The sequence below is a fragment of the Benincasa hispida genome, chromosome 4 (genome assembly GCF_027475165.1).
Source record: "Benincasa hispida cultivar pf3 chromosome 4, pf3_genome.v1.1, whole genome shotgun sequence".
In the NCBI taxonomy this organism is placed as follows: Eukaryota; Viridiplantae; Streptophyta; class Magnoliopsida; order Cucurbitales; family Cucurbitaceae; genus Benincasa; species Benincasa hispida.
This window is the reverse complement of record NC_143481.1, coordinates 37,105,990-37,120,506: the sequence shown is the minus strand read 5'-3', so window position 1 is coordinate 37,120,506 and position 14,517 is coordinate 37,105,990. Positions and strand designations below refer to the sequence as shown.

The 14,517-nt window shown below is 34.1% G+C and overlaps 2 protein-coding genes across 8 annotated transcripts in view; both read left to right on the top strand.

The window, feature by feature from the left end:
* The first annotated feature begins 3,244 nt into the window (after positions 1 to 3,244).
* Positions 3,245 to 8,046, top strand: LOC120075523 (PHD finger protein ALFIN-LIKE 4-like). Of its 2 annotated transcripts, none has more exons than XM_039028997.2 (5): positions 3,245 to 3,803; positions 3,953 to 3,985; positions 4,566 to 4,794; positions 7,076 to 7,208; positions 7,469 to 8,046. In XM_039028997.2, the coding sequence occupies exons 1-5, from the start codon at positions 3,707 to 3,709 to the stop codon at positions 7,733 to 7,735; spliced, it is 759 nt and encodes a 252-aa protein (XP_038884925.1). In that variant the 5' UTR covers positions 3,245 to 3,706; the 3' UTR covers positions 7,736 to 8,046. The 2 variants fall into 2 exon arrangements, with proteins under 2 accessions (XP_038884925.1, XP_038884926.1); XM_039028998.2 differs by having other exon boundaries at positions 3,321 to 3,803; positions 7,076 to 7,148.
* Positions 8,047 to 9,727: 1,681 nt separating this feature from the next.
* LOC120075488 (uncharacterized) overlaps positions 9,728 to 14,517 on the top strand; it is a 37,696-nt gene continuing 32,906 nt past the window's right edge. For 2 of the 6 annotated variants that reach the window (XR_016529257.1, XR_016529258.1), the window contains exon 1: positions 9,836 to 10,058. Coding sequence is in view for 2 of the 6 variants with exons in the window: in XM_039028921.2 (XP_038884849.1) it covers positions 9,887 to 10,058; positions 11,675 to 12,033 (531 nt within the window). In the remaining 4 variants the exon portion in view is untranslated. Of the gene's footprint in view, positions 10,059 to 11,663; positions 12,234 to 12,278; positions 13,970 to 14,517 lie in introns of those variants that run through there. The other 4 variants (XR_016529255.1, XR_016529256.1, XM_039028923.2 and 1 more) reach the window with 4 other exon arrangements.

Sequence of the window (14,517 nt, the reverse complement as noted above, 5' to 3'; positions counted from 1 at the left end):
GCTGTGTACAAGACCAGACATTTGCTCTACTATGAGGATTGTAAGTAGATATCATTCTAATGTAAGACAGGGTCATTGGACTGCAGTCAAGAACATCCTCAAGTATCTTTGGAGAATGGGGGACTACATGTTTGTGTATGGATCTAAAGATTTGATCCTTACTGGATACATGGACTCTGACTTTCAGACTGATGAGGAATCTCAGAAATTCACTTCAGGCTCAGTGTTCACTTTTAACAGAGGAGCTGTAGTATGACGAAGCATTAAACAGGGGTGCATCGTTGACTCCATGATGGAGGTCGAGAATGTAGCGACTTGTGAAGCTGCTAAGGAGGCCGTTTGGCTCAAGAAGTTCCTGGTTGATTTGAAAGTTGTTCCAAACATGTCTAGGCTAATAACCCTTTAATAATAGTAGTGCTGTGGCGAACTCCAAGGAGTCTAGGAGTCACAAGCACGACAAATATATGAGCGAAAGTATCATCTCATCCACGAGATAGTGCATCAAGGGGACGTGATCATCATGAAGATCGCTCTGGAGCACAACGTTGCTGACCCGTTTACGAAAGTTCTCATAGCTACAGTGTTTTAGGGCCACCTTCAGAGCATGAGTCTACGTGACCGCTCACGGTTGGACTAAGGAAAGTGGGATATTTTTGTACTGAGCCTTAGTACCCTAGTTTATTGATTTGTACTTATTGTTATGTCCACTCGCTTTAGGACAAGTGAAAGATTGTTGGGGTTGATGCCTTAAACTTTGTTGGGTTCTGTAGTTTATAAACACCTGTATTGAACAAACATTTATGATGTAATAATATGAGATATTTTCTTCACTGTTATTTATGAAACATGAGATGTTTTATTTGTATTTACCACAAACCAATAAACTAAGATCCTTGGTTGTCGTTGTAACTTAAGCATATATGTGGAGACATACAAGTGGATCATGTCTTAAGTGATAACCAAAATTGTCTGTAATATATGGATATAGGAGGGAAACCTTATCCTGGTGACACTACAGATGCGGCTTGCTTTGTAGATAGTTACAAGTGTTGTGACGTGCTATAGATGGTCTGATCTTGATCATTCACGTGGAAACATGTGAGTGGGGGTGTCCTATACAAAGGAGTTTGTATAAGACCGGACCACAAAGTGTTTAGTCTCATTATATAATGCCGTTCATGATAGAGACAATGAATTTGGAACGAACTTGCTTCCGCTCATGTTTGTGAATGCTTGTAATTTTGTCACAATGAATTTGGAATGAACTTGCTTCCGCTCATAGGTTCTCTTTGATAAGAGTTCCTTCAATATTATGTCCACTGGATATAACCATGATTAGTAAGTTAACCCTTCACAGGCTGTTCGTAATAATGGCTGGGTCAAATAGCTGTTTTACCCCCGAGGTTACCTTTTGTTCCTTAAGTCCCACTGATCCTCTAATGAACAATTAGTTTGCGATCCGATCATTAAACCGAGTCCCTCTCAGGCTAATGAGAGAGTAGGGCCCCTTGTTTAAGACCGAGAGTCAGCACTTAAGGGAACAACCTCTCTACTATCCCTGAAAGCAGATATGAGTGAATTCCATCTTGCATCCTATGTCCCCAGCTATTTACTTGAACCTAATCCACTTTTATGCCTCCACATAAAGTTCAAGTACTCATGTAACAGTCATGGATCATTTAATTTATTGGATTTATTACTAAAATGAAATAAACAATTCATATATTCAATAACAATTTATTGAATTTTCAAAATAAGTTTTATTGTTTACAAAGCACGAGTTTTAGGACATAAAACCCAACATGGCCTTAATCTATTCATCCTTGTTAACATCTTTCATTGCCTTTTGTAAGACAATGGATCCTCAATGAAGGGAAAACCCTTGAAGGTTTTCTTAGCAGAATGCGGAAATCGATTCCAATTTCCTTTTTCCACAAAATTCAGAATTACATAACTAAAATTAAAGAGATCATGCATTCAAAGTATAATTTCACAGCATGCTAAGAAAAAGAAAGGAGAAGAAAAAATAACTTTACCTTTGAAGAATGAGTTCTTAAGAACTCCCTCGAACGGATCATGATGCGATCTTCTCAATTGGGACACCACCAAACTGGAACCTCCTATATTCTCTAGGGTTGAGAATTGGTAGGAGTTGTGGGCTTTGCTTCATTGTTTCCCTTGTTATCCACAATGGGCATTTTAAACATTTTTGCTCCATCTTGAGGGGGAGTAGTACACATATTAAATACAAGTTTGTTGTATTTCTTGTTATTTAGAATTAATTCTGTTTATCAGCACGTGTATGCATGTGAGATTTAACTATTTATTAGTTATATAAACATTCAAAGAGGAGATGAATAATATTAACTTCTTCATTTCCCAAATTCACTCTTATTATTTGAAAAGGTATATGTACATATTTTTATTTCTATTTTTTGTTTTCCATAATTTTTCAATATCAACCGTTTATCAAAATTTCTAGGACATTTAGGCCACATTTACACTGGATGAAAAGTAATTCATCAATGGTAATATAAAAAGTGGGCTCGAATTGATTACTTTCGTTGTTGTTTATCTGTTTTTTGTAATCATAATGAGATGTGGAGATCCGTTTTGAAATTTATAATCAAATCGTATAGTCTGATTGAGGAATAAAAGGTGTTCAATCTTATCGCGGTTGAAAATTATGTGGGACCTACTATCTTTACCGTTATCGTTATAGATATTGTTACTGTAACAATATGAAAAATATGAATTTGCCACATGTATTGTTATATTTACCGCTATTGTTATTGTTAGAGTCAAACGATAACGATAACGGTAATAGTAAAATGTGACAGATTCATAATTTTAAATAAATACGGTCAAAAGTAATATAGTTGTATTTGTAATTCAGACCTATTATGATTCATCTATTAATGAAATCCCATTTCAATTTCATTAATTCTCGTTATAGTTTGATAAATGTGCCCTTAAAATCAAGATTGCAATGCTTTCTTCAACATTCGTATTTCAAAATCTTGCTTATGATTAAGAAGACAACAATAAACTCTTCAAAAGAAAAAAGGAGAGAAAAAAATAAAGAATAAAGTCATTGAGACGTGAAAATAGAAGAAGAATGGTACCAACGACCACGATTGTAACGAGAACAAGGAGCCAGACTTGTGCCACGTCGACTGTAGCCCAATGCAAAAAGAAAAAATTGAAAAAAGCAAATTGGTGGGGACCAGCTGCCACCTCAGCTAGGACCCACAAAAATTCACCTTCAGATAAAAGTTTCTGGGACCTCGTTTAATCCATGAAGTCCAATCAGCCTTTACCGCCTCGTCCTCCATTTTTAGGGCTCCATTTTCCAATTTTTTCCTCTCTTTCTCGGCCCAAAATCCCTCCGTTCCGGACTTTTCCCCCTTTTATCAAATTCATTTAATTTCACCTCTTTCCTCCGATTCAAATCCGCGTTCTTTTCTCTCTCTCTCTCTCTTCTTCCTTCTCCCCACTGTCGTCTCTCAGAGTCAGAGGTCAAATATTTGGCTGTTTTTTTTTCCCTCCTTTTGCTTCCTCCCCTCTCTCTTCTTCCTCCCCATGCTTCTCGATCTGTAGTTCATTCTTCTCTTCTCAATTTTCTTCCTCATCCACACTCTTCTTCCTTCACTCTATCCTACCTCTGCTACTTCAACTTCTACTTTCATCGTCAGAGCTGTAGGCTATGGACGGCGGTGCTCCGTACAATCCACGTACCGTGGAAGAGGTGTTTAGGGATTTCAAGGGCCGTAGAGCTGGTTTAATCAAGGCTCTAACTACTGGTGACCTTTTTACTTCATTCTCCTTTCTAAATTTTTTCGAGCTTTTCGTACTTTTGGTTTTCTCAATTTCATTCCTCTTCGTGTTTTAGTAATTTTGTTTTCCTGTTAATTTAGCTAGATTTTCACTAGTTATGCCTTTGTGGTTGCAGATGTTGAAGAGTTCTACCAGCAATGTGATCCTGGTTTGATTTCTCGCTGCTTTGTTTACGTTTTTGGATTCTACTATGCATTTGTATGAGATGTTAGAAGTAATTGGTAGGAAAAGTTGTTTTCATTAGGAGCCTAATTTTGACCTCTCCAAACTTAAAGAGCTATTGAAATTGATCGGTTTTGATGTCTGCTTTAGTTACAGTTTTCAGCTGCTCATTTTCCTTAGCCAGTTTGTCATTTCTCTTCGTGTTTTTGTTTTTTCCTTTTTAATTTCTCGTAAGGCTGTGCATGTGTATGAAGTCTCGATACACATCATAATAAAAATAGAGCATATGTTTTATATGGAAACGCAAAGGTTTGATTCAATGGAATCTGATAATGCGGTTTGATCTTAAGCTTGTGATATAATTTAAAAATGAGCAGGGGTTTTTTGTTTCAGAAATTCAAATTTAGCGTGTAAAAAATATTTTTATGCATATATAACAGTTAAGATAGAACTAAGCATGTCGGATTACTTACTACTTTTAACACATTTGTTACTTGTTCTGCCTATTTCCAAAGGAATTCATGTTTGAATTAGAACCCAAATTTTCTGAAACTTCACATTTACAGAGAAAGAAAATCTTTGCCTCTACGGATTTCCTAGTGAGCAGTGGGAGGTCAATTTGCCTGCGGAAGAGGTGCCTCCAGAGCTTCCAGAACCTGCGCTGGGCATAAATTTTGCTAGAGACGGAATGCAAGAAAAGGACTGGCTATCTTTGGTTGCGGTGCATAGTGATGTTTGGCTGCTTTCTGTGGCATTTTATTTTGGAGCTAGGTTTGGATTTGATAAGACAGATAGGTATGTGTTCTTCTGATCTGGCCCTTGTTATTTTATATTAATGATTCATACATAGTATATTTTACACTCTTTGTAGGCTGCCACAAAGGCCTGGGTATGAGTTTCAACTCTATCTCTCTGTCTTTTAATTTTCTTTAAGCAGTTACTTAATTTAGTATTTGGTTCAACACTTTCACATTTCATGCGTTATTGGTGAACTTTTTTGTCTCTACCTCTGGATTTCTTATTTCTTTGGATGTTGGTGAAGACCAATCAACCATAAAAAGATATATGGGAGAAGAATAACAAATTTTGATTGTCGCCAATATCGTGCGTTTTTTAAAGTATTTAAGAACGTAAAGATGGCTGATTTTAATTTCGGTTTCCTATTCAATGTTCAGTCATTTGGAAACATGTTTAGTTGGTTCTTGATTCTTTTGCAATAAGGCATGCATAATTAGACACATAAACAATATCCATAATAAATTAACTTCCTGCATTGTATATTTGATGACTTGTTTTTTAAAAAAGAATTAAAAATTCATCACTTCTTTTATATTATTTCTACATGAAAATACTATAAATTAAAGCATACTCTTAAATGTACTTGATGTTCCAATATATTTTAGGTTAAACTACAAGCTTGGTCCTTTAATTTTTCAGGTTTGTGCAAAGTGTCCAATAACTCCATGAACTAGTTGTGACTTGTAAATCCCTAGACTTTCAATTTTGTGTTTGCAAGTCCTTAACCTATTTGAAACTCTTAAAAATTCATGAACTTCTAAGACTCGAAACTGAAAGTTTTGGACCCTGACAGGTACAAAATTCATTGTATACATAATTAGTCTATTAATTCAAAAGTGTTGAATATGTTAGCGTCAATTAAACACAAAATTGGAAGTTCAAAGATTTTTTAGATACTGTTAAAGTTTAGGAACCTTGTAGACTTAAAATTGAAAGCTCTTGACCTATTAGGTACTTTTTAAAGTTTAGGGTTCTATTAGCTCAAACATAATAGTTCAGAGACTAAATTTGTCACTTAACCTACATTTTGTAAATTGTAAATTTTGGTAAGCATGCCTTTACCATGCTCTTGTCCTAATTTTATAGAAAATGATGTCCACAGTGTCTGGCACATGCTATGGCTTCATAGGCTTTATCTCCCTAATATATATGCCGGGGTTTTCCAAAGGAGTTGCAATATTATTTGGAATAGGATACTGATTCTATTTCAACCTTTCTGGATTTTGTTTTTCTTTGTACGAGTAATGTTTCTGGATATTTTATTTCACACAACATAAAGGTTACTTCCAGAGAAATTTAAATTATCCCTTGATAATGCTTGTATTTGGGTGTCAGTGTTCGAGGATTTTTTACTTTGTTAAACCACTTTTTTGTATGGTTAGTTTGTTTTTCCTTTTGTTTTCTTTCATTTATCTCAATGTAAGCTGGATTTTAATCAACTGTCGTTTGTCCTTGGTCATTGGGGTCAGTGAATAAGTAATGAACTTTGAGGAATTTGAGTTAAGATTATAATGGTCTCCTACCTAGGATATCCTTGACAATCAAATGTATTAGAGTTAGGTGGTTGTATCATGAGAATAGTCGAGGCACAGATAAGCTCCTTTGGACACTCGGATGTAAATGGAAAAAAAAGTTTGGTGTTCCATCTATATCTTCTATTGCTGGGTGCTTTTTCCTGGAATGAGAAGTTTGTTAGTTTCTGTTTTGACTAAGATAAGAAGAGATTACCATGTTGGTGTACTGCAGATTCTGGGCATCTGCTGTCCTGTCTATCTTAAATTTTATGTTTGAACTGGACTATTTGATAACTTAGAGGGGTGTAGGCTCGTAGCAGTGACTCAATTTAATATATTTACACCAATAATTATAATTTTCTCCTTTTATTTTATTTTTAGAATAAGATACAATAACCTCTCTCTTAAATGCATAAACGGGACTTTAGCTTTCAGGAGGATGACTAGTTTACTTCATGCTTCATTACTATGAGCGAGAACCTAAGAATTGCTTTCTTTGTTTTGTTTCAGATTGAAAACTGAATGTGTAGGATAATGAGCACATTTATACGTTGCATAGTTTATGTTTCTTCATTACAACAGGGATCATGACCGAGTCTTTTCATTTTAGTTTGGCTCCTTTTTGGGCGGTCTTTTTGTTGGTCTCGGTTGCGGGTCTTCTCTTGATTTTCTTTTATTCTCTCATTTTTTATTTCAGTGATAGTTTGATTTCTTGATGAAGGTTCCATGATTGGGAACTCAAGTTTCTGTTGCTTTTGTTGCAGGAAGCGTCTATTTAATATGATAAATGATCTTCCAACAATATTTGAAGTGGTGACAGGGACAGCCAAAAAACAAGTTAAGGATAAATCATCAGTTTCAAATCATAGCAGTAATAAATCTAAATCAAATTCAAAGGTTTGAAAGAATTTTTTTATTCACCTTTCTCCCTTTTTCTTAATTTTTCTAGCCAATTTGGCTTAAAATGGTTATAGACACAAAACTAGTGATTTTTAATCTCTAATGGTTTGGGTTGGGAGCCTTTAGAAAACCAGTCGACTTTCGTACTGAACTTGAGTATTATTTGATTACTTTTTCTCTTTGCTTAATCCTTGATTCGATCCATGCTGGAGGCAACTTATTAAGCATATTATTTGGCATATATTTGCAATATACAGCGGAGTTCCGAACCTCAAATAAAAAATACAAAAGTTCAATCGAAAGACGAGGAAGAGGAAGGCTTGGAAGAGGAAGATGAGGAAGAACATGGAGAAACACTTTGCGGAGCTTGTGGAGAGAATTATGCATCTGATGAGTTCTGGATTTGCTGTGATATTTGTGAGAAATGGTTCCATGGGAAGTGTGTGAAGATCACTCCGGCGAGAGCCGAGCACATTAAGCAGTACAAATGTCCATCTTGCAGCAACAAGAGAATCCGACCCTGATGCGGTTTGCACAGAACACGTGTGGTATTTATTAGCAACAACTTCTCCTCCCTTCCCAAACCAAAGTTTAAAAAAAAGGGGAATAAAAAAAGGAAAAAGAATGAAGATATGTCAAGTATTGTTCCCCTTAGGATCTCAGCGTAGACCACTAATTGTGTATTAGGATTAGCTTAAACTTTAAATAGGACTATGGTTAGGTTGGAAATTTATATTCTATGGCATATGTGGACAGACTCCTTTCTGTTTGTGTATTGTATGAACTATGTCTTTTGTACGTGGTATAAGTATGTGGTATAATGTGTTGTTAAAAAGTTCATATATGTCGGGATACCTTTCTCTATTGTACGTGCCGTTCGAGTCACGGATGCAACAAACAGAGGTTTGGTACATTCTTGCGGGTTCATTATGCATTCAAGGTCGGTTTCTCTCTCATTTCATCTCTCATCCTAGTTAAAATGATGTGAATACTTGATTTTTGGATTTTTTGAGGCAATCACGCTTAGAGCGTAAATGAAATATATCTCACTCACTGTCCTAAACGATAAGCATACACAGAGAATTCTTGTCATGCTTTTTGATCTGAAACCAAACGAGACTTGTAATATAACATGGGAATTGGGGCAATTGGGAGGCTCAGAATTCAGAATTAGGCTGACTTGAGTATTTATAGGCTAGTTTACTACTTTGGGGACCATACACGTATAACTTGTTAGTCATAACAAGGGAAAACTCTTCAACAATTACCCATTTACATAACCACTACTCTTAACATTTTAGATATCCAAACGTGAGGATTTGTTTGGAGCGTTCTTTAAACATTTTTCTTGCAGAATTAAGTATGATTGTAACTTAATTCATTTTGCAGACTATAAAGAATGACTTTAGGAGACTGTTTGTTTTTGGAATCTAGATAATTAAAACCTTCGATGCTTGTAATTATAGATATTTGACATCTTTAGATCACTGCTTTATCTTGTAAAAAATATTTATATGCTGTGAGACTATTTGTATATGACACATTAATTTAACATCCAAACATTCTCTTTAACAACTTTTCATGTGCCTCGTTATGGTCCAATGTCATTAGGTTGATCAATCGTGTCAAGTTGGGCTTGAGGATGAAGCAACAGCGAAACAAAAATAGAAACAACACTTTCTTTTCATACACAAATTTTTATTTTCATTTTTTAAATTTCTGCCACTTCACGGATTATCATGTCACCTAATTAAGTTTATCATTAAACACAATTAACATTTACCAATACCTCATTAGTGAATTGAAAAATCATAGATATTTGTAGCAAAATCAAGTTGATCTCAAATTTGCAAGTGTACGAATCGTTAAGATGGGTACTATCATTGCTCTCCACTGAAAATGAAGGCTACTAATTATCAAATTCTTTAGCCTCGATTTTATATGAACATCGTTTAATTAAGGATGGGAGGAATTTAAAAATTGCTTTGAATTAAACTACATAAAAACTCAAGACAAAAAAAAACAGAGCAGATTCAGTTGATTGAAACTGGCTATGATTTTACCATTTATCTCCTATTTTTCATTCGTTAATCGCTAAAAAATTGTTCAATTTTTTAGTTGTTTGCAAGCTCCACCTTATTGAGGATTGTTGCATCTAACAGGGATTTTCGTAGTTCCTTTATATATATATATATTTTGGAGACAATCTCTGATGTTGAGGTAATACATGCCAATTACAAACAAAAAAAAATTTAAAAAAATTATTTCTTAGGATATATATATATGTGTACAGATATTTTTGTTAGATTTTTTTTTTACATAATTAATAATAAATTCAATCGAATTAAATCAAATAATTTTAGAAGAATATAAAAAGCCACCCATAAAATTCTAATTTAATAAATAAAAACTCAACCACAATAATTATAATGAAATAATTCACAATTGGAGATATTTTTTTTTTTTGATTCCTTTGGATATTTCCTTTTAAAACCATTCCATATCTTACCTTGACTAGAGTATCCATAGCATCCACAAATGAAATACCACAAGTAAATGGAGAAACAACATCCACATATGTCCTTAACATCTATTAATATTCATGTGTCTTGTTGTAGTCTAGTGCCAAAGTTTATTGGTCTTTCACAAGACAAAGATCATCAGATTGATTAGCCATGGCAAGTAGGCTTGATGAAGAAGCACCATCCCCAGCAGCTGAAGATCAAACCTCAGAGAAGTCTTGGCAGAAGAGTGATAGGGAATTTCTAATGATAATGATAACGTTCGTCGCAACCATTGCTGGACGAACCCTCCCCGTGGTGTTTGGCAAGACGATACCGACTGCAGGTATTCTAGAAAGAAATGTTAAAATATCATGTTGGTCCTTATATATTGGGTGTTTCATTTAATTTTAGTCTATGTATTTTCAATAAATCTTAAACTAAGTCTTGTAAAGTTAGTTTTTGTCAAATTGGTTAAATAATTATAATATTTTTCATATGAAAAAATACACTAATGAATATATTAAAACATTATATTAATGGAGATATTTTATTTTTGAAAAAAACCAACAATAAACTATCTAACCTAACTATAATAACTATTTTAAAGATCTATTGAAAGAGCATATATTAAAATTGGATATTTGGGAATACGTACACCAAAGAAAAAAAAAGATACATTTTAACTTAAAAGGAAATTACAATTTTGAAGTTTACTTTCTAATTCGTACTTCTAAATCTATATATCAAGAAAGAAAGGTTAAGGATATAAGTTTGCCAAGTTTGTAAAGTTGTGCCTATTTTGATACTCATAAATTTCAAAAACGTTTCAAATATACAAAATTTTCTTACTTCAAAAGGTTTGAAATCTGTTTCAACCATGCTTTTAGGTCTTTTATATCTAAGTAGTCTATGTAAATGGTCCACGAAGTCCTATTTGATTATCATTTAGTTTTTAAAAATTAATTCAAAATTATATTACAGCTATAGTTCCTTAAATATTTAGCATTTGTACCTATTTGATCATTCATAAATTTAAAAATTGTCTATTAGGTTTCAGACTTTTGGGTTTGTATATATATAGTACATGAACTTTAAAAAGTTTATGATAAGTTCATAACTTTCAATTGTGTGTCCAGTAGGTCTCTACAATTTCAATTTTATGTCAAATATTTTTGACCTATTTGTCGGTTTTTAAAATTCACAAACCTATTCAACACTAGATTGAAAAACTTAGAGTTCTATCATTTAATTTTAAAATTTTTGAATATGTATTCAAAGACTTATTAATCATAAAATAGAAACAAAACTTGTGAGACATATTTGCATTTTTAAACTTGAGGGGATCTTGTCAACAACACAACTTTGAAAATTGGACATATATTATTAGATCCTCATGAAAGTTAGGGAACCTTCTAGACAAATTTCAAGGGCAAAACTTGTATTTTGATATAGTTTATAAACACAACTTTTAGTAAATGATTTTCTTTGTTTTGTTATTTTTTTTCTTTTTCTTTTTACAAACGATTTAAAAGAAATATCATACTAACTTGATTCAAAAGAAAGCGATTTTTGTTTTTTAAAAAAATTGTATTTATTTTCGAAAGTTAACTAAAAATTCAATTATTTAATTAGAAAAGATAAAAATAATTGTAAAGAAATTGTGAGGCAACAAGCACAATTTCGAAAAAAGAAAGAGAACAGTAAAAAATACATTACACAATAAGTTTAACTATACTTTCAACGAATATAATTTTTAAAATTGTGACTTCTTTGTCCAACTTGAATAATCTAATTAAGGTTATTAAAATCAACCCATCATATAAGAAATTCTCGAGTAAAATAATGCACATACAATATAAATTACAAACAATATGGCCTATTTACAAACGGTTAGGAGTAATTATATTTAATTTAAAAAATTGAGCCCAAAATGTAATTACGTTTGAAGGTATGAAGCAGGGAAATCGATAATGGCCTCAAAACACCCATCTCAGTTCGTGGCTTTCATCGCCGGCGTAACAACGGCGATGGTAGTTTCAGTGATGCAAATTTTCGTGCTGATAAATGGGTTGCCTTACAATAAGTTCTCAGTTTCCAGGAACTTTCTCTACTTTACTATGGGCATTGCAATTAGCAGTATGGGTACCGCTTATTGGACGTCGGTGACACCTTTAACGCTGCCCTTACAGTTGCCGCAGATCAGAACTACGCTGCTCATTAATTTTGTCACTGGTGTTGTTGGACTCGCCATTTTATTATGCTTACAGAAGATACGTGAGAGTTGCAAAAATAGCAATCAGACCCAGCGTATGAATTGACAGAAAGTGTGTCTTAACACTCTTCATTACCCCACAAAAAAAAAAAAAAAAAAAAAAATTTAATTGGACTTTACCATGTTAATGTAAATTATGGATTGTAAATTAGGACAAAAATTCTGCTAAGTTTCCTTGTATATTCCTATGTTTGTGTATTAATCCATTGGGGTATTTGTTAAGAAAATGCTTTAGGATTGAAACAAGTCCACTCTGTTCAAGTTCCAATTTTTCTTCAATTTCTCCACCAGTGTTTGATGGAGACAACTACCAGGTTTGGGCAGTTCATATGAAGGCATATATGGAAGCTTTGGATATTTGGGAAGCTGTGGAAGAGGGTTATGAAATTCCTGACCTCCCAAACAATCCTATCATGGCACAAATTAAATTGCAGAAGGAGAAAAAGACAAGAAAATCCAAGGCAAAGGCTTGTTTGTTTGTTGCAGTCTCATCTACTATATTCACTCGGATTATGACTCTAAAAAATCAGCATATGAGATATGGAATTATCTCAAGTCAGAGTATGAGGGAGATGCAAGAATCAAAGGAATGCGTGTGCTAAATTTGATTCGAGAATTTGAGTTGGAGAGGATGAAGGAAACATAAACAATTAAAGAGTATTTTGATAGGTTATTGGGCATAGAAAACCGAATCAAATTACTTGGTTCTATATTTAAGGACTCAAGAATTGTTGAAAAGATTCTTGTAACAGTGCCTGAAAAATTTGAGGCATCTATTTCATCCTTGGAAAATACCAAGGATCTAACTCAAATTACTCTTGCAGAAATTCTCAATGCTTTACAAGTACAGGAGCAAAGAAGAGCTATGAGGCTAGAAGGTGCTGTTGAAGGAGCCTTACAAGCCAAACATGAGAATGCAAGGAACAACAAGAAGAATCAAAATCTTAATAGAGAATCCTCAGCCAACAACAAAGTAGGAGTTAAAAAGAGGTCCTATCCTCCATGTCAACATTGCAATAGAAAGGGTCATCCTTCTTTCAAATGCTGGAGAAGATCAGACGCCAAGTGCACTAAATGTAACCAAATGGGGCATGACGCTGTAATTTGTAGGAGCAAGAATCAACAGCAAGATGAAGAGGCTAAGATTGTTGATCAGGAGGAGGAGGAGAAGGATCAATTGTTTGTGGCTACATGTTTCGTGGGTAGTGAATCAAACGAAACCTGGCTAATTGATAGTGGTTGCACCAATCATATGACTTATGACAAGGAATTGTTTAGAGATTTGAAGCCAACTAACATCACCAAAGTAAGAATCGACAATGGGGATTACATTTTTGTCAAAGGAAAAGACACTGTTACGATTACAAGCTATATAGGTACAAAACATATACAATATGTTCTCTTTGTTCCCGACATTAACCATAATTTATTGAGTGTGGGTCAACTTATTGAAAAAAGCTTTAAAATTACTTTTGAAGATAAATATTGTTTGATTAAGGATGCAGTTGATCAGGAAATTTTCAAAGTTAAAATGAAAGGAAAGAGTTTCTCACTCAATCCTTTAGGGAAGGAGCAATCTGTTTTTCTTCGCAAGGAAGATGTCACACAGATATGGCACAAGAGAGTTGAACACTATCATCATCAAGGTTTGCTGTAACTAAAAGAAAAGAAGCTAGCACTTGATGTTCCTAAGCTTGGTGATGTAATCTCAAGCTGCAAAGCATGTCAGTTTGGAAAAATAAACAGGAAGCCATTCCCCAAGTTAACCTGGAGAGCCATTTGCAAGTTGCAGCTCATCCACACAGATGTTGTAGGACCGCAAAGAACACCTTCTTTAAAAGGTAATCTCTATTATATTGCCATTATTGATGACATCACCTGGATGTGCTGGATTTTTTTCTTGAAGTTTAAATAAGAAGTAGCTCAAGTTTTTTGGAAATTTAAAGCAAGAGTTAAGAATGAAAGTGGCTGCAAAATTTAAATTGTAAGATCCAACAATGGGAAGGAGTACACTTCGACAGAATTTGACACGTTTTGTGAAAATTCAGGCATAGAGCATCAACTTACAGCCCTTTACACACCTCAACAAAATAGAGTTAGTAAGAGAAGAAATAGATACATCATGGAGATGTCAAGATGTATGTTGCATGAGAAAAATCTACCAAAGAAGTTTTGTGCAGAGGCAGCAAATACGACTGTGTTTCTTCAAAACAAGCTTCCGAAAAAGGTAGTGAAGGACCAAACACCATTTGAGGCGTGGTATGATTACAAACCCTCGTTGAAATTTCGTAGAGTATTTGGTTGCTTGTGTTTTACTCATGTTCCATAGAGCAAGCGTGATAAGATTGATATGAGAGCTTCATCAGGTAATTTTATAGGCTATAGTACTGTCAGCAAGGCCTATAAAATTTTCCAGCCACAAACTGGAAATATTGTTGTTAGCAGGGATGTCCACTTCCTAGAGGATGAAGAATGGAGTTGGGATGAAGCAAAGAAGAAGGATCAGACCATAACAGAGCAACTCAAGTTC

Excerpts from the sequence above, each read along its gene's own strand:
- LOC120075523 (XM_039028997.2), top strand. The coding sequence starts at position 3,707 with ATGGACGGCGGTGCTCCGTACAATCCACGTACCGTGGAAGAGGTGTTT. Across the intron at positions 3,804-3,952 it reads AATCAAGGCTCTAACTACTG|ATGTTGAAGAGTTCTACCAG; the intron begins GTGACCTTTTTA and ends TTGTGGTTGCAG. Across the intron at positions 7,209-7,468 it reads AATCTAAATCAAATTCAAAG|CGGAGTTCCGAACCTCAAAT; the intron begins GTTTGAAAGAAT and ends TGCAATATACAG.